At 46.5% G+C, this 19,161-nt stretch overlaps 1 protein-coding gene across 1 annotated transcript in view; it reads left to right on the plus strand.

The window, feature by feature from the left end:
- Nucleotides 1–19,161, plus strand: part of ALK (ALK receptor tyrosine kinase) — a 775,334-nt gene that overhangs the window by 420,261 nt on the left and 335,912 nt on the right. The window contains exon 4 of the mRNA XM_051843042.2: nucleotides 6,804–7,005. Coding sequence (XP_051699002.1) covers nucleotides 6,804–7,005 — 202 coding nt within the window. The remainder of the gene's footprint in view (nucleotides 1–6,803; nucleotides 7,006–19,161) is intronic.

Raw genomic sequence — 19,161 nt, forward strand, 5'->3', positions numbered from 1 at the left:
CACTCCCCTTCGAGCACTTGCGCGCCGACCCTCAAAAAGTCCATTCTTCTGAAATCAATTTTACAGATTTAATGTGACACAAATCAAAATACGAAAGACATTCTTCTCAGATATAGAAAAAATGATGCTGAAATTCATATGGAAACACAGGAGACCTCGAATAGGTAAAACAATCTTATACAACAAAAACAAAGCCAGAGGCATCACAATACCAGATTTCAAGACATACTACAAGGCAGTTATAACCAAAACAGCCTGTTTCTGGTACAAATACGGATGGATAGACCAATGGAACAAAACAGAAACATCAGAAATCAATCCAAGCATCTACAACCAACTTCTATTTGACCAAGGAGCTACAACAAATGGTGCTGGGAAAACTGGATGAAGTATGTAGAAGTATGAATCAGAACCCCTACCTTACACCTTATAGAGAAATCTACTCAAAATGGATTAAAGACCTAAATCTACAACGTGATGCCATCAAATTATTAGAGAACATTGGGGAAACCCTGCAAGAGATTGGCACAGACAAAGACTTCTTGAAAAAGACCCCAGAGGCACAGGCATCAAAGCCAAAATTAACAAATGGGTTTACATCAAATTCAGAAGCTTCTGTACTGCAAAAGAAACACTCAGCAAATGTGAAGAGGCAACCAAGGGAATGGAGAAATTATTTGAAAACAATGCAACTGATAAAAGATTAATAGCCATAATATATAAAGAGATCAAGAAACTCCACAACAATAAAACAAACAACCTAGTGAAGAAATGGGCAAAGGACTTAAACACATTTTTCAGAGGAGGAAATCTAAAGGGCCAACAGACACATGAAAAATGCTCAGGATCACTAGCATAGAAATGTGACTCAAAACCACCGTGAGGTTTCACCTCATCCCAGTTAGAATGGCTTTCTAGCAGAAATCAACAAACAACAAATGCTGGCGAGGATGTAGGGGAAAAGGTACCTAATCCACTGTTGGTGGGAATGTAAACTGGTAAAACCACTATAGAGGACAGTATGGAGATACCTCAGAAGTCTGAATATTGACCGACTATATAATCCAGCCATCCCACTCCTTGGAATTTACCCAAGGGAAATGAAATTAGCAAACAAAAGAGTTATCTGCATTCCCATGTTTGTTGCAGCTCAATTCACAATAGGTAAGACATAGAGTCAACCCAAATGCCCATCAGCTGAAGACTGGATGAAGAAATTATGGGATATGTACTCTATGGAATGCTGCACAGCAGTAAAAATAAAAATTGAAATCCGGTCATTTGCAACAAAGTGGATGAACCTGGAAAACATCATATTTAGTGAAATAAGCCAGTCCCAAAGGGACAAATACCATATATTCTCCCTGATCTGTGGTAACTAATAGAGCACCTAACAGGAAATATGTAGAAATGAAATTGACACTTTGAGAAGCAATGACTTAAATAGCCTTTGTTTTGACTATCCAGGAATAGTTTTTTTTTCTTCCACGTACTATTTGTTGAACTCTTTAGTTAACATTTAGTTTATCATATGTGTATAAAGTCAATTGAAAATAGATCTCAGTAAAAAATAAGAGTGGGGAAAAAAGTGATGATAAATTCCTGGAAAAATAACCTTCATAAGAAAGTTCTGATTCAAATATAAGACAAATTTAAATATTCCATAATTTTAAAAATTATTTTTCCATTTACTTTAAAGGCAGAGAGAGAGAGAGACAATGAGAGAAAGAGGGAGAGACTGAATGACTGTGAATGAATTCCTGTGATTCTGATGCTGGAAACCTCCTTGGAGTGGAATATATTATTGGACATCTACAGAAGATTAAAAATATAAACCTTATTCATGGAAGTGAATAAAAAATAGACTCATCAGCTTATAAAATCTATTGATTGGTTTTCAACATTTGCCATCTACCTATGAAGAAAGCAAGAAAGACTTCATCATTCTTATACAACTCCAACAAATAAAGAAAACAAATCTAGGTGACTCAGTGCCTTGGGAGGTGGATGTGGAAGAGGAGCACAGGGAAGGGCAGGAAGATGAATAACCTCTTAGAATTAGAAGAGGCCAGCGATGTCTGAAGCTGATGGAAACAGTAATAAATACATCTACCTCATAGGAAGTGACAGAGGTGCGCAAGAAAAAAGTAAAGGTGACTTAAAAGTCAAGGTTTTAAAAATAAAGAAATTTTTCAATGTGAAAAGTCTGAAGTTGCTGCAAACATGAATAAGACCATGAAAGTATTTAGAACTACAAAGGCAGCCATTTGGGGAGTGAACCAACGGAAGGAAGACCTTTCTCTCTCTCTCTCTCTCTCTCTCTCTCTGACTATCTCTGCCTGTCAAAAAAAAAAAAAAGGAAAAAAGAACTTAGCAATCCTTAAAATTGTTCCTTTTAGTGTGTGGGACTTGGTCAAGGGGAGCAGAGTTTGGAATTAAAAAAAAAAAAAAAAACACTATTATTCTAAGCTGTTCTATGCAATTTGCTTCCTTGTCTTGTGTGTGTGTGTGTGTGTGTGTTACTTTGAGTTTTAAGACCATTGTGTATCTTTCATGTGGCAAACACTATGTTTAATACCAGGCACTTAGGGATGGTACCAGCCTTATGGCAGAAGCATCTACAGACACAATTGCTGCTGGGAGGAGCGCTTTCTAGAGACGCACTTGTGTACAGTGGGAAGAGGTGGCAGTGCAGCCAATCACAGTATACTGCTTGGCAGGAAAGTTCACCGAGTATTTGGACAGTTGATTGGAACTGTTGGTGCTGAACCCTCAGAGAGGTGAATTAGGAGAAGCGTTTAGGACTTGGGGGCTTGGAGACTTGACTTGAGTCCCTCAGATGATAATATTCTAGGCAGGCAGATAGAATTACTGAGAGTTTGAAACTGTAAGAATCCTTAGAGAGTCTGTATCCAATCCTTTCATTTTTTAAACAAAGGAGGTTTGGAGTGGCAAAGCTAGAGCTCAAATTCAGTCCCTCTGATTCCAAGTTTAACGCCAGATCAAAGGAGTTGCCGTCTAAGATACCCCTCAAAGCCAGCAACTGACATTTATCAGATACCTGCTATGGGCTAGGCACTGTCCTGGCCAGTTCTCTAATTGCATCCTCACAACAGCCATATGAGATTGGTTATACCCATTTTGAATTTGATTATGAGTTTAAATAATTTGTCTAAGGCTCACAACTGAAAGAAATCAGAGCCTGGATATGGAAGAGGCTGTCTGACCTCTAGGTTCATGACCCTCAGTCTCTGGCTCGGAATTAGAGCCCCAGGGGTCGAGATGAGAGCATCACATCCCTATACTGGTGAGCAGAGGTAAAAATAAAAACCATTATGTGTGTAATAATTGAACATACCAACACTCTCCGATTGTAAGGGAAGTATGATCCTGGCATTGGATCCACAGGGCTCTTTGATCTGCTTCTCCACTGCTCCCCTGTGGCCACGCTGGGTGAAGGTCTGTGTGCTGTGTGCCAGGCCATCTTCTTAATTAGAACGGACCCCAGGAGCCTTCACATAGCCCCAAGCCAATCCGGACAAAATAAACAGGAAACGGAAACGAAGGAGAGGAGCGATAGTTTCTCACTGACTTTAAAAGATTTATACTGACAATATCCCAAGGAGCTTATGAAATGTATTCCCTCCCCCTTTTTCTGGTAAGGGAAAGCTGCTGATGAAGAGATAGCTCTCAACCATAGAGTTTCATTGAGAGTGAAAATACTTTAAGCTCAGTTTCTTATTGATAGTCCAGTTGCACAAAATAAAATTCATATAAACATCATCTCACATATTAGAACTGGAAAAATAATCCATCTTCTAGTCAGCTTTGAAAGGGTCCCATTATTGAGGTACTGAATTATGGAAACAGAATTTACAGGCACATCCGTATCTGGGAAGAAGAGGGGAGTGGGAAGAGTACCCAGCTCCCTCACTCCAACACCTTCCACTTGATTTGAGGTTCCTGCGTGTGCACACACAGGCATAGCATCTTTTGCAGAGGAAAAGGGGCTTCTTCTTCATTTGGCCTGTGTTCTTTACTTCAGTCACTCAAAAAATGGCTGCTGGTTTCAATCCAACTTTCTACCAACTAGAAAATATCATAGAAAGATCTCAGACCAGGGCATAGTTGCTCTTTCCTGAGTATAAATTATGGGCTTGGCTTCATACTAACCTCAGACCATACTCTCAGCTTCTGGAGCAAGACTCTGCCCCCAGAGATACTTTCTGGACTCTCACCTGCCCTGGACAGACACACACTAACCAACTGGAAAGCCCAGTCATTCCCAGGCCATCTCCTGACACAGTGCCATTGCTTACAATAGTAAGTCAACACCTCAGCTCTGCATTTAGTCACAGCCTTGCCCTAGTGCAGACTAATGGTGCACAGTGAGGTTGAGTCAATTTTGGTCCCCCATTCTCCCTGCTTTATCAGATCAGTCCTGAAGCACCACCTTGATGTTGTCACTGTCCTGTTCAAAGTATTTGGCTCCTGTTATCCACACAATGAAGTTGGAAGCTGCAGCAGGAATGAAGCACTCTCTGTGCTGGTCCTAACACCTACCAGCCTTCCTTATTTCCCAGTCTTCTCTCCATGTATTGCACTCTGTAGGCAAACTCTTTTTTTCTGTTAGTTTATTTTCATTCTATTTGATAGGCAGAGAGACAGCCAGAGACAAGTCTTCCATCTGTTGGTTTACTTCCCAGATGCCCACAACAGCCGGGTTAGGTCAGGCCAAAGCCAGGAGCCTGAAATTTAATCCAGGTCTCCCACATGGGTGGCAGGGTCCCAAGTACTGAAGCCATTATTTGCTGCCTCCCAGAATGCACATTAGTAGGAAGCTGGACTACGAGCAGAGTTGTTGGGATTTGAACCAGGCTTTGCAATACAGGATGGCCCCAAGCAGTTACTTAACTGCTATTGCCAAACACCTACCCCCATGCAGCCAAAGATCTTCTTTCTTCCTCTTTTCTTCAACTTTCACCTCGCTGGCTCTGTCAATGTCTGTTTTTTTTTTTTTTTTCTCCCTTTAAGATCTAGCTCAAAGATCTTCTCTGTGAATCTATGTACCTAGACCTAATTTCTCCTGAGGCCCTCCAAAGTGTGTTACCTGATATGTTTGATTACAGATATCTCTTCTCCCCTATTGGCCTGGGATCTCCCCTTGAAAGGCAGGATCTGTGTTGGGTTCATGGTTGTGTCTCAAGGGCAGGGCCTGTCAAAGTAGGTATCTAACAAATGTATTTGAGAGCAGAAAGGAATAAGGAAGGGAGTGAATAAATGCATTGGATCCAGTGCCCATGCATCTCGCTTCCTCCCTCTCTGCCCTCCCTGAGTTCCTGAGCTATACAGCGTGACCATGAGGTACCTTAACCATATTTTAGGTTAGTGGACACAGTAGGCTAATGAGAAAAAGAAAGAAAAAAGAAAAGAGCACTGTTTAGGAATCCAGAGACCTGGAGTCTGATGGTGACTTTCAAACTCGGACTTTTAATTAGTCATTTCCCATCTCTAGAATAAAGTCAGGGCTGAAAAGTGAGGGATTGTGTTAGATGATCTTTCCCATTCTGAGCCTTTGGATACGATCCCTCTCCTTTTCCCTGTGCCTACGACAAGGGCACTATCACCCCCTACTGTAAAACAGGGTGATAATGTGATGGAGGGTTGTAGAGCGCTTTTCAAGGCCATAGGCCATACTGAAACCCCCCAACAAGTACAGGGGTTCAATTTCTAGAACTGCTCCTATGTCCCTAATCCAGCTCAGAAAGAGTCCTGCGCTCACTCCATCTTGATTTTAATGGGAAATCCTTTTATCTATTTTCGGAGTGTTGCAGAGCTCCAGTTTCTGGTGTAATACCTTCTCCTTGGAGAATGCTTTGCTTCTAGTAGGAATCCCTCACTTTCATCTGCATCATTCTTTATTGCAGGCTGCCAGTTAATTCCCCTATTTGGTAAATTGGGTTGTCTGTGTCAGGAGACCTTTTAAGTGCCGGGTGGGGGTGGTTTAAGAAGGCTGAGCACTCAGAAACTGATTCCCACTGAGGACATTGGGATCTTGTTGGGATAGCCGCACAGTGCAAAAGGAGCAATACATAATGGTTCAAAAGTTCGATGTAGAAGAGCAGCAAGTAAAATGAATGCATGGCAGGGAGTGCTTGGAACAACGAAATGGTGCTGATGGTAATGTCTGGGAATATTGGATTCTTGCAGGTCATTTGACCTGTGCTTCTGGAATCAGAGTCAACTTGTCCCAGAGGGAAACTTCCACAAGCATGGCACTCAGGAGGATTTGTAGGATTTTCTTCGTGGAGACTGGTTGTAAATTCACCCGACCCATAGATTCATGATCTCAGATACATCTTTGGAGATTATCAAGTTCAGCCAGCCCCTCTCACCCTATTTTATAAATGAAGATGCTTAAACCTAGGAAAGTTAGTGCTTTGCCAGCAAGCACTCAACTAGTAAGCAAAGGAGCAGGAGTCCTTTGAAAGATATTTTTATTACTGTTTCTCAGATGAAAAACATGAGGGACCTAGAGCTAGTAAATAGGAGAACCACGATTAGGGCCTTGGTCTGCCAGTTTATCGAGCCCATGTTCCCAGTCACAGTACACCTGCATCAGGTCACACTACAAAGAAAACTTGCCAGGGAAGGAAGAGGACTGGGTGTGAGCAAAGAAGTGGAGAAGGGCCTGCACGCATTCCCTGGCTTGGTTGCTGTTTGTTCTCTAAGTCCTGTCACAGAGCTGCCACTGCTCCCTCTGCCTGGACACACCTGCAGGATCACTTTTCCTGTCTTTCCAGGCTCTTTCCTCCTCCTCAACACCTCAGCAGACTCCAAACACACCATCCTGAGCCCGTGGATGAGGAGCAGCAGTGAGCACTGCACGCTGGCCGTCTCGGTGCACAGGCACCTGCAGCCCTCTGGGAGGTATGTGGCCCAGCTGCTGCCCCACAACAAGACTGGAAGAGAGATCCTCCTGGTGCCCACTCCAGGAAAGCATGGGTAAGTCCTTCCCATGTCTCAAATTAATTTTATAAAAGATGGCTGCTTGGTTTTTGGCTGTGGATTTCCAGGGTCGGTGATATCTACTTAAAATTCACAATTACCCTTTAGTGGATGCACACAGACTTAGCTGTTGCTGTTACCATTTGCCAGGAAGCATCTCAGGCATTGGCCGGTGGGTCCCTCTGACTGTCCTGGCTGTGGTCCTCCCAGCAACCAGAGGACTAGCTTTCAGAATGGCTATTTCATGGATGGACATTAAAGATACCCATTTTCCAAAGGCCAGGTAGAGCTGAGAACAAAACAGCCAAAAGGAGTATTCAAAGAACAAGATTAAAATAATTTAGTATGTTGCAAACTGGGTTTTACTAGCAGAATGTGGGCAGGAAGGAAAGGACAAAACATTGTGGCTCCTAAGCAGGTTGTACAAGAGGGTGATATCGCAGGGCAGAATTAATCAAGGGTGCTAGACCACTCTCAGCTCAGTAGAGACTGGAACAGAGCTTTGTCCTGGAACCTCCAAGGCATACGCAACACTGAAGTCACACTCAGTACTGTCAATGATGAAATCCCTCAAGCTTTCTGGAGTCACTCACTCAGTGGTTCCTTGGGTCTCTAGAGACAGTGACATTGGGAAGCAACCTTGAACTACAGCATCTCTGATTCTGCCTTTTTTCCCCATTCCATCAGTAAAAACACCATCACAAGCAAGACCCCAGCATTGAGGGGCCCCAGATCCGATCACTTTATAATCAGTGACGGTGTAGGACCCTTCTTGTTGACATCTTTACAGAAGTAAGACCAAGCACTTTTAGCTTGGTTTAGACTTGACTTCCTCCTAAGACAATACCTTTTCAGAGGATTCCCACCTGAACGATGACTATTACCTAGCAGTCATGGTGTGCCGAGGGACAGCTTGCCTATAGGTTTTCCAGTAAGGCCATTTCCAGGAAGGCTCTGCACTGTCTTCTCCTGACCCATCTGTATTTAGCTGTGCTTGGAAGAACTGTAAGCTGCTGCAGTCCCAGCAGGAGTGAAATCGCAGTATCGAGAAGGATGCTGTCCCTGTACCTAAGCTCCATACCCATCTTCTTGCCTATTGAATACCTCTTGTGCTGGCTGGTAGGGACCCAGCCACCAGGTACCTCTTGGCTGTGTCCACCCAGAAATCAGGAGGGTTGAGTGGCTGGGCTGCCCCATGTTTTGGCTGAGTTGTCCTCTGGTGCCCAGCCTGCCTCCAGCACGACCCCCCCTCCCCGGCCTTTCGTGGGAGAAGTCCAGCTGGTAAGGCCTTCTTCCAGGGGTTGGCCTCAGCTGTGGAACCACCATGCAGGCATTTGCCCAGCCTTATTATGTGTTTATTCTGAATTATACTCTCAAGTGTTCCCTCTCTGCCCAGCCTGGATGGAACCGAATAGTGCTGCTTGGGGCTGCAGAGCCTCAGGCCATCGGTCCCTGGGTAAGGAAATTCATGGGTGACAGAGGAAGAAATGAAGTTGGAGATCACCCTGAAAGGCCGGCGAAGAATGTATATTTGTGAGATGAAAGGTATGCATGGGGTTTCAGCATCTCCTGCGTGGCCTGCCTGTTTCCCACTATAGTTAAGTCAGGGAGACAGTGCTGCGTTGGGATGACAAACCATAGGAGATTACGAAGGATTTACCCTTCTGTAACTTCCCATGCTCAGAACATCCAAGTGAATGTCCATTTGACAGATGAGAAGAGGAAAAAGGAATGTGGCATGGTAGAAACTGAACTCCAGTTCTCCCCTGCCCTTTCCTCATTTGTGTTCTTTCCAGGAAACCCAAAGCCCCTCAACAGGAACTCAGGGAAGAAGGAAAGGGAAGGCGAAAAAACCCTAAAAAACAGATGATTTAGATTCTTTGGTGACTTTGATGATAAGTGAGCCCAGAGACATGTGATGGTAGAGCCTCCAGGGGCAACCTACTCTCTGCCATGTGTGGTAGGAACAAGGAGACCAAGGCTGTGTGACGTGGGCAGGTTCTGAGCTTCTTGTTGAGGCCACCCCACTGGCCAATACATCCTCTTCCAAAAGCAAGTTCTCTTCAGTCTTAGGAGTTGGTCTGCCCTCTGCAGGGGGTGAGCTGAGACAGGAGAAAGAGAACAAGATTATGTTGGGTTGAGGTGGAGATTTGATGGCAGTGCCTGGGGCTGACCCTTATGGCTAGAGAGGCTTTGCCTCAGGCTCTGGCTCCTGGCTTTCCAGGGTAGCTAAATATTCTTCCCTGGTGCTGGCTAAGCCATCTTGAGTTTAGTGATGAGCAGGACTGATTCCAAACTTATATTAAAGATGTCTGGGACAGCTTCCCCACCTCCAACATGATCAATGTGGTGAGGGTGGAAGGTGGCAGCTGAAGGAGCAATCAATAGACCACTCTACTGCATCGAGGCACTGTGCTCCCCTGGGCATCTGGGAAAGCTTCGAGACACAAGGTACTTGCCCAGCAAATCAGGGAGCTCTGGGTATTTGTGTAGAGTTTGTTCAGGATTTCCATTATTGACATTGTGAGAAGAACAGTTTCTTTTTTTTTTTTTTTTTTTTTTTTTTTTTTTTGGCAGGGGGAGGGCAGGGGAGGGAGCTGTCCTGCACATCATCTCCAGCATTCTATGCCTCCACCCAACCAGATAGTAGTGGCATTTTCCCCAGTGAGACGATCAAAATTGCCAAATGTCTCATAGGGGGGAAAATCAATCCCACTGAGAACACCTGCGTTGCATGGAACATTTTACAGCTGGGAAGAACTACAGGATTTGGTTCAGCCTCCTAGGTTTACTGGTTTCGGAACTGAGGCCTGGGACTACCAGGTAGCAGGTCAGCACAAGTTTCATTTTTGGTAGGCCAGCAGCTGGAATGTTATGCTCAAGTGTATGTGCCAATCATAGTACTAGATCCTGGGTTTCAAAGACATCCCAGGCCCAGGCCCTACCCTTGAGCAATAGTAAGTATTGCTAGCATCTATTTAGCACTTTGCAGACACACTAGCCATCAATACTGTGTACCTTACATGCATTTTCATATTGAATACAACACAGTAAATTTGGTTCTTGTTATTAGCTCCAGTTCTACAGATGAGGAAACTCAATGAGATCAAATAATCTGCCTAGGGTCACAGTACAGGTGTTTTGAACCCACCCAACCAGACTTCAGACTATTTTTATCCATTACAGTAAGAGCTCAGTTAATTCACAGCAGAAAAAAAATATATATTCTGTGAATCAGAATCCCTGCATGTAAGTGCCAGTTCACTCTCCAGTTGCCAGTTCAATGAACCGTCGTTTGTTGAGTACTTTCTATTTTTTCAGACCATAGAGGTGCAGGGGACAGAAGGCTAGCCTCTCTACCAAAGGTGTTTCCTGAATGAGTTCTGTGGCTTTAGGCAAATCCCAGCCCTTCTCAAGACTCAGTTTCCCCATCTGTACAGTGGGATTGTGATGCTGGCTTGTTCACGTGCTGTCATGGGTCAGTTCAACAAAGGACAGAAGGCTTTGCCTGCAGGAATATAAGGCACATGTAAGGGGCCATGATTTAGTATCTGAGCCTTCCCTGCTCTGCTCAGAGCTTGGGATAACAAAGGAAGACATTTACCTTCTCTGATTATGGGGTTGCTACCAGTCTCAAGAATCCTTTGGATTTGAGATACTCAACAGTTTGCCTCTCTGAGAGCTCACTCTCTTTCAGAGATGCCGACGCCCTGAGTGGCACGGAGCAGTGAGGGGGACACCGTGATATCCTGATGATGTTGGCTGAGATGATAATGAGTGGGGCTGGCTTCCACTTGTAACAGGAGATGGTGGCTTGGGGACCATTATTTAGAAAAGAACACTCAGCGTTTGTAGTAACAAGGGAGGAAGTTGTAATAATAACACCGGCTGGGGAGAGCCTGACTCAGAGGAGTGAGCTGATACCACCTCATCCCCCAGAAGCACCCTGTCGGGAGCACCACGCCGTGCTGGCTGCCGTGCTGCGTCAAGTGGCAGTGGCAGCCTGCTTGCAGGCACTCGGAGGCAGACGCAAGGAGCTGGGGAGTCACCTGGAGCCCAGCAACGTGTGAGGTCTGATGAGTCACAGAGCATCTCCCAGGCAGCCTGGCTTTGGCAGGGGATTCTAGGGGACAAAGGAGTGTCCGGTCTGCTCATCTGCCTCGTTCGAATGGCCAGAGAAGCAAGGAAGCAGAGAAACTGGGGCTGACACAAAGGCAGGCCTGGCTGGCCACAGAATCAAATAGGCATGAGACATCTCGGCTAGAAATGAGTGTCCCCAGAGTCCCCATGAAGTGAAATGAATGTGACTGAAGTGGATACACAAACGCTAGACCCTTTTCAGTTCATGCAGTCAGTCATTCAACAACCATGGATTGAGGGTCTGCCCGTGGAATAGATGCCCAAGATGGCACAGCCAAAGATGACACGGTCACAGCTTTCAAGGAACAAACATCCAGGCCAGTAAAGATTAAAGTAAAATAGTAACAGTGCGTGCCCAAAGATATTAAGAGGTTCAACTAAGGTCACTGGCTGGCAGTGCCAGCATGGGCAGCCCTACTCCTGCCTGTGCCTAGTGGGCTGCCCGATGCACCACATTGTACCTCTGATGCGTTAGAAAGATGGGGCCAGCAGAAGTGGCTGTGTGAGGTTGGTGCCCTCCTGGATGCAGCAGCACAAGCTTAGGGCTTGGTGCTGTCCAGGGCTGTGGCAAAGACCCCGGCTGGCCCCTCAAGTCTTCCTTTCCAAGCACACAGCTTGCTCCTGCAGCTGCAGGTGTCTGGGGACTTTATTATGTGTGACCAGAGCTACGCAGTGTGTGCAGGGAAGAATTGGGCCCTGAGGGGATAGAAGTCGCCAATCATTTGAATTACTAATACTGGAAAAGATGTTTCCCATCTGAAGGATGTGCCGATGCTCAGGCTCGACTGAGCTGAGGCAACTGGGGCATTTCACAGCCCAAACGCTGCACAGGCGGGAGAGAACAGGAAGGCCCCTTGGTGCCAAGCCTCGCCTTCCTAACACCTTAACTCCTGCACCCAGACAACTCGTGAGTTCAGCCAGCCCAATCAGTTTTCTGCTGGGGAAGCTGAGGCCTGGGGGATTGATGTGATGTGAAGAAGGGTGTGCTGCCATCCGTGGCCCAGCCTGGGCCCAACTCCATGCCGGCGCAGAGTCCTGGCCCTCTGGCTCCTGTCTGTCTCCCGGATGGATGGCTGTGTCAAGAAACCCTCACACTCACTGCTGTCAAACAAAAATCTGCAGCCACCTTCCCCAAGCGCAGAAGACCCCCGCTCTGTGCTGGGAACCCACATTGGCAGCCACACTAGCTTAAGGCAGTCAGTTCTGACCAAGGCTCCCAGCTATCTAACCGGTCACGATGCTAACAGAAGACATGCCAAAGTAATCTAACACAGAGATATATTGATCTGTGGACAGCAGAGGGGCACTTCAGTCCTGGGCCTGTGGCTCATTTGCAGCCCAGCTGTGAGCAACCACAGCCTTTCCCAGCCTCAGTTGCACTCTGCTCCCCTCCTTCATCCCTGTCATGTTACCAGGGCTTGGAGAGCCACAATGATTCTCCCCACCTTGGACTTCTGTTCCTTGGGCTCTCTCCCACCCTGGCAAAGAGGCTAGATGCAGCTCGCTTACCCATAGAGACCAACTACTGCTCACAGAGGGAACCCCAAATTGTCCAGTAAATGCACACACACTTGGTGGTCTCAGCAGGTAGGCAGGGTGTGGTCTTAGGGTAGGGTGCAGGTAGGAAGATGCCACAAAGCATTTGCCTCTGAGAAGATACCTGATTGCTTTTCCCAGGCTGAGCTGGGTTTGACTTCTCTCAGCCCAGGGCCTTGTGGCAAGTCTGGCGCACACAGGGCAATCAGAGCCCGTGGCATTGAGCATACCAAGCCAAAGTTCTCGAATCCTGCCTGCATGATAAACGGGATCAGGAATAAAAAAGGTGATCATTTATTGAAATTGATGCCCTCGAGTGGCAGTGTCACAATGATTTAATTTCAGACCCAGCTTTTTCTCACTTTCAAAGTCATTCATAGTGTCAGCTTCTCTCTTTTTCCCCTTGGTCTGAATAACACACTAATAAATATACAATAAGGGCTTTAATGTCTGGGTGATTTACACTAAAAAGAGAGCGCCATTCAAAGGCTTTAAAGATAATTTTTAAAAGCCTTAAAACTCACATGCAGGCTTGTCAGGGACATATTTCCCGGACGCCCTGGCATGGGAACAGTTGTGCAGCCCTGAGTTCCCTGAGCACAGAGTGGCCATGAGACTTGGGGCCTAGGTCTTCTTGGAGGCAGCTCCCCAAGCATTATGTGAGTTTAGGCAAACCTCTGGAGCCCTGCAGGTCTCAGCTTGCTTCCTGCTCTGTAAAATGGGAATAATTTTTTTAAAAAATATTTATTTATTTATTTGAAAGGCAGAGTTACAGAGAGGCAGAGAGAGAGAGAGGGAGGTCTTCAATCTGCTGGTTCACTCCCCAGATGGCTGCAATAGCTGGAGCTGGGCCAATCCCAAGGCAGGAGCCATGAGCTTCCTCCGGGTGTCCCAGGCAGGTACAGGGGCCCAAGAACTTGGGCCTTCTTCTATTGCTTTCCTGGGCCATAGCAGAGAGCTGGATTGGAAGTGGAATAGCCAGGACTTGAACTGGCATCCATATGGGATGCCAGAACTTCTACGCCACATCACCAGCCCCCTCATGCAGTTTTTTGAAGGTTAAGTTAAATAAGATGCAGAGCAGGTTCTAAAGTGCCCCCTTGTCACTGCCTTCTCTGCTGTCCCTCTTAGGTGTCCAGGGCTGGTGCCAATGCTGTGGCACAGTGGGTTAGGCTGCCATCTGCAGTGCCTGCATCCCATATGGGTGCTGGTTCAAGTCCCAGCTGCTCTGCTTCCAAGCCAGCTCCCTGATAATGGCCTGGAAAAGCAGCAGAAGAAGGCCCAAGTACTTGGGCCCCTGCACCCAAATGGGAGGTCCAGAAGAAGCTCCTGGCTCTTGGATTAGGCCTGGCCCAGCCCCAACTGTTGCGGCCATTCGGGAGTGAACCAGCAGGTAGAAAATCTCTCCCTTTGTGTCTTCTCTTTGTCTGTCTGTCTGTTTGTCTAAGTCTGACTTTCAAATAAATAAATAAATCTCTAAAAACAAAAGCAAAAAAGAGGGCTCCAAGACCACCCTATATCCAGGCCAGCCACGGTTGGGGGAGTGGGCAGAAACAGAGTTAAGTTTAGAAAACTCACACCTTTTGTTCTTGGAGTAACCACCCATGTTCTCTGAGTTGAACCTTGAAGCACCAGTCCCACTAACTGTGCCTTGATTGGCCATATTCTTTACCCCTTTGGGTAGTGATACTGAAGCAGCCATTACAACACTAGTCCTCTCTGGCTTTCAACCATGAACATGGTGGGTCTCAAGCTTTGATGGTACAAATCAGAACCCCACATTTTACAAAATTCATATGGCTGAGCTCCATCCTCAGCCATTCTGGTTTTATTCATCTTGGGATGAGCCATGGGCATATGTGGCTTCAGAAGCTCCTTGGGATTCTCATATGCATCAAAAACTAAGAATCATGGCTAGCATCTCAGCCTGAGTTCGTTTATCACATAAGCTGGTGGCTTTTATATAATTTGAACACTAAGGGGAAAAGTGAAAAAGAAAGCAGGAAGAGGCCAGCCATTGTTTTGCAGTTAAGCATCTGCCTGTGACTCCGGAATCCTTTATGGGTGCTGGTTTAAGTCCTAGCTGTTCCATTTCCAATCCAGCTCCCTGCTAATGCACCTGAGAAAGCAGAGAAAGATGGCTCAAGTGCTTGGGCCCCTGCACCCATGTGGAGGACCCAGATGAGGCTCCTAGCATTGGCTTCGGCCTGGCCCAGCTCTGGTCACTGTGGTCATTTGGGAAGTGAAACAGTGGATGGAAGATCTCTCTCTCTTCTTCTAGCCTTCTCTCTCTCTCTGTAACTCTGCCTTTCAAATACATAAATAGAAATTTTTAAGAAAGCTTAGAGACATGAGATGAAGTGATGTACAGGGTGGATAGTCACTTTTTTCCCACTTGTTTGTGTACATGTTGGTGACCACATTACCCAGTTGTTGCTTTATCCTGTCTTTTGTTTGACAGTTTTTTGACAGGCAGAGTTAGACAGAGAGAGAGAGACAGAGAGAAAGGTCTTCCTTCCTTTGGTTCACCCCACAAATGGCCGCTACGGCCAGCTTGCTGAGCCGATCCAAAGCCAGGAGCCAGGTGCTTCCTCCTGGTCTCCCATGCGGGTGCAGGGCCCAAGCACTTGGGCCCTCCTCCACTGCTTTCCCGGGCCACAGCAGAGAGCTGGACTGGAAGAGGAGCAACCGGGACAGAACTGGTGCCCCAACTGGGACTAGAACCCGGGGTACCAGTGGAGGATGGAGGATTAGCCTAGTGAGTTGCGGCACCAGCCTTTTTTTTTTTTTTTTTTTTTTTTTGCCTTATCCTGTCTTTATAGCCCTCAAAATGGGGTAGCCAGGCTGCATCTGAAGTCATGTATGTTAATAGTCTCTACACATGTGTTATTCTTTCTCTAAAAGGAATGTCGTTTTTGAAGTCACAGGGGGTTGAGAAGAATGTATAGTAGGCTAGAGAGAAACCAGACATTTTAGAGTTGGAGTGAGCCTCCATCCACCCTTCTGCCCATCCTATTCATCCATCCATCTATCCAACTGTCTGGCCAATGTCTGCTCACATACGGATACATATGTACATTCATGCACATGTGCATCCTCCCATCCTCCCATCCATTCATCATCTTTTTACTTCAGAATGTCACACAGGGATCTCACAGAGCCACAGTTCTCCCATTTGTCTCAAGAATCAGACACTGTGTTGTTAATCTACATGGTGGATACCATATGTACAGTGCATGTTCAGTTTCCCAGGCACATCGACATCCATCAGTTCACTTCATCTTCAGTATGACCCATGTCACACATTACATGTTATTCTCATTTTACAGAGGAGTAAACTGAATCTCAGCGAGATGCAGTGATTTGTCTGTAGTCCTGGGCAACACAGGGGGACAAAAACCTTCTGGGTCAATTTTCTTCTCTCAGTTTCCCTGAGAGAGAGACTTGCTGCATCTGGTATCATGCCAGCTCTGAGGGAACAGAGCTGTTCTCATCCATCAGAAAAGCTCTTTTCAAGGAGATGCATCTGATGTTTGGCCATCTAATTCTAGTCCACAAGACTTGAAGGTAGAGACATTGGCTTGTACAGTGCCTAGCATGTAGTAGGTGTTCTAGTTTAGGTGAGTGGATACTGCATCAATTTAAGGTGGTTCTGTGATGCAGCTCCCTTGGAACCTAAGCTGTGGGTCTCAAAATTAAAGCTCAGTCTGAAATCACAGAAGAATCTCCAACCCATGAGAAATACTTTCTCCCTTCCCTCCACCCACCCCTGGAGAGAGAGATGTGTAGTCTCCCCTGAGGCTTAGGAAGCAGCTGTCAAAGTGCACCTCAACTGTGAAGGTTGCCACTGAGTACAAAGGACAGTTCATTTCCTGGCAGGTAGAACTTTTACTCACGATTGCTTTCATTGATGGGCGTCAAAAAAAATAAATGAAAAGACCATCAGCTTCTGCCAGCTTTGACCTTCGAGATTTGACAGCCGAAGGCTTGTAGAGGGGCTCTTTTGAGCTAGATGCTTTTGTTTTCCCACTTTGCACTGTATACTTGATGGATTGAACACCAGGAGGATGAGAGAATTGTGAGTATCTGTAACCCCTTGACTTGTCAGAATGGCATCTTGGCAAATCCCATAATGATAAATATATGTTGTATACAAAGAGAAGTCAAAATGAATAGAAGTAATCACTTCACATCTCGGAAGTGTTTCTTGAGGCTCACCATTTCCCAGTGGGGAGATATTAAAACAAGTAGAAGAATTTAGGTGATAACATACTGATATCAAGGAGTTCACTCATTTATTCATTTATGCATCCTGTCAACAAATGTTTTTGAGTCATGCTTAGTCCTAGGCACTGGTTGACAGGATAGTGATAAGCCACTCTGGTGTCTCATCCTGCTCTCAGGGAGCTCATGATGAGGTTTGGAATTATACAAGGGAAAAGGTGATGAGGAGTGTTTTGTGTGGGTACCACAGGAATGAGTGTAGGGGACCGTCAAGGTGGGTGGCCTAGAAAAGAGAACTTGAGCTGGCTCTGAAGGCAGGGGACGTTGGTCTGGGGGGACAACGAGAGACAGACATCCCATACAGAGAGTCCACACCTATAAAGGCCCGGCAGCCCACCAAAGGAGGTGATGCCCCAGAGCTGACAGGCTCCTTTAGCTCTGTCACTTGCTAAATTCCCTTCACCCCCATCCCCTATCCAGTCTCTCACTGTGTTCATCTTTTATGTGTCTATGCCTTGAGAGCCATCAAATGCCCCAAAGGCAGTCTCCAGACAGTGGGGTCACGTCTTTGGTCCTCACCATTTTACCACGTCTTCTTGTTGCAAATGTCCTGCTGCAAACATTCCAAAGACCTCCCCCGGGTCCATTGAGGTACATTCCTCACTCTCTCCTTCTCCCTGGTAGTATCTCCCTCCTCAGCGGGGACTCCCAGCATCTATGAGCAATTTGTGTTAGCAGCAGCATTTTACCAGGGACAAGTGGGTTTCAGACTACAAGCTGGGGATACTTTTTGTTTATTACTGGCTCTGATTCCAGGAGCTTCCTGTGGCTCTTTCCCGCCCTCTTTGGTGGGAAGAATAGTTAGGGTGTGCTATTCCTCATGGATTGCCTTTCGTCCCCTTTTACACTTGTGCATTTTCCAGTAACCAGTGCAATGTCTCCTTAGAAGAACACTTTCAGGATTTCCCAAATAGCCTTTAACATAAAACCTTGTGATGATCCAGTTACAAGCCAGTCTCTCCCAGTGACCTACAGGGATCTGTTGGTTCCTAAGTGTTGACACATAAAGGATAGGGGGAGGAGGCTCGTGGCTGAAGAAGACCAGGACTTGGAGCCTAAGTAGGAACTTACCTTCCCTCTTGCGTTCCTCTTAATTTGTATAAAGACAATGAGGTAGCAGAGAAGGGCTGCTTGGTCTCACTCTGTGGTGCCAGGCATTATTCTAACATACCCTGCTCACCCATAATCAGTGTCGCTGATGGTGTCTCTTTCTCAGTGAGGAAGCTGAGGCTTGGTGAGGTTAAGTGACCTGCCCAGAGTCACACAGCCAAGGAGCAGACTGGGCTTGAGCTGGGCAGCCCAGTGCCACAGAACATGTCTCCAGTCCCTGCCTCTACTACCAGCTGAGAATTCAGAATACATTGTTATGTATTGCTAGTCACTGTGGGGAGCAGCCGGACTGGACTAAGTTACTGAAATTAAGACTTATTCTATGCATCTGCTCTCCCACAATATGGCGCTGGGAGAGAAGTAAACAGCTTCCGCACAGCTGCCTCCAGTTCAACCAATTAACTGTAGGACTTGCTCCTGATTGGAGGAGAGCAGCGTACTCGGCGTGTGGGCAGCTGAGTTGGGATTGGCGGAGGAGGACTATAAAGGAGGAGAGAGACGGCATGCACAGGGAACATCTATGGGGAACATCTAGCTGAAGGAACACCTGTGCAGCCCCCGAGAAGAGCCGGCCGGCGGTGTGCCGCTCCCCTGCGGAAGTGGGGAATGCGGCCAGGGGGAACTGCCCTTCCACGGAGGTGGAAGGGATAGTAGCCAACCCAGGAAGAACCAGCAGCAAACCCGGGGAGGGCCGAGCAGACGAAAGAACAGCGCAGGGTCCTGTGTTGCTCCTCCACGAAGAGGGGGAGCGACATAATGGTGCCGTGACTCGGATATGAAGCCTAGGCAGGGCTTAGTGTCGTTCCTCCACGAAGAGGGGGAGCGACATAATGGTGCCGTGACTCGGATGGGAAACCTAGGACGGATAAGAAACTTAGGAGGGAAGAAACGGGAAGAACTGGGAAAATATCGGAGAGAGAAACTAGCAAACAGCCTAGGGAAATTACCGGAGAGAGAGACTAGCAAACAGCCTAGGGAAAAGCCGGACGAAAGAGGTGCCGGAGGAAGCTGTTGAAAGCCTAGGCATAGATTCAGATACGGACTACGGGGGGAAGCTGGGAGAAATCTCTAAGGTCGAAAGCG

Source organism: Oryctolagus cuniculus, chromosome 2 (assembly GCF_964237555.1).
Source record: "Oryctolagus cuniculus chromosome 2, mOryCun1.1, whole genome shotgun sequence".
Classification (NCBI taxonomy): Eukaryota; Metazoa; Chordata; class Mammalia; order Lagomorpha; family Leporidae; genus Oryctolagus; species Oryctolagus cuniculus.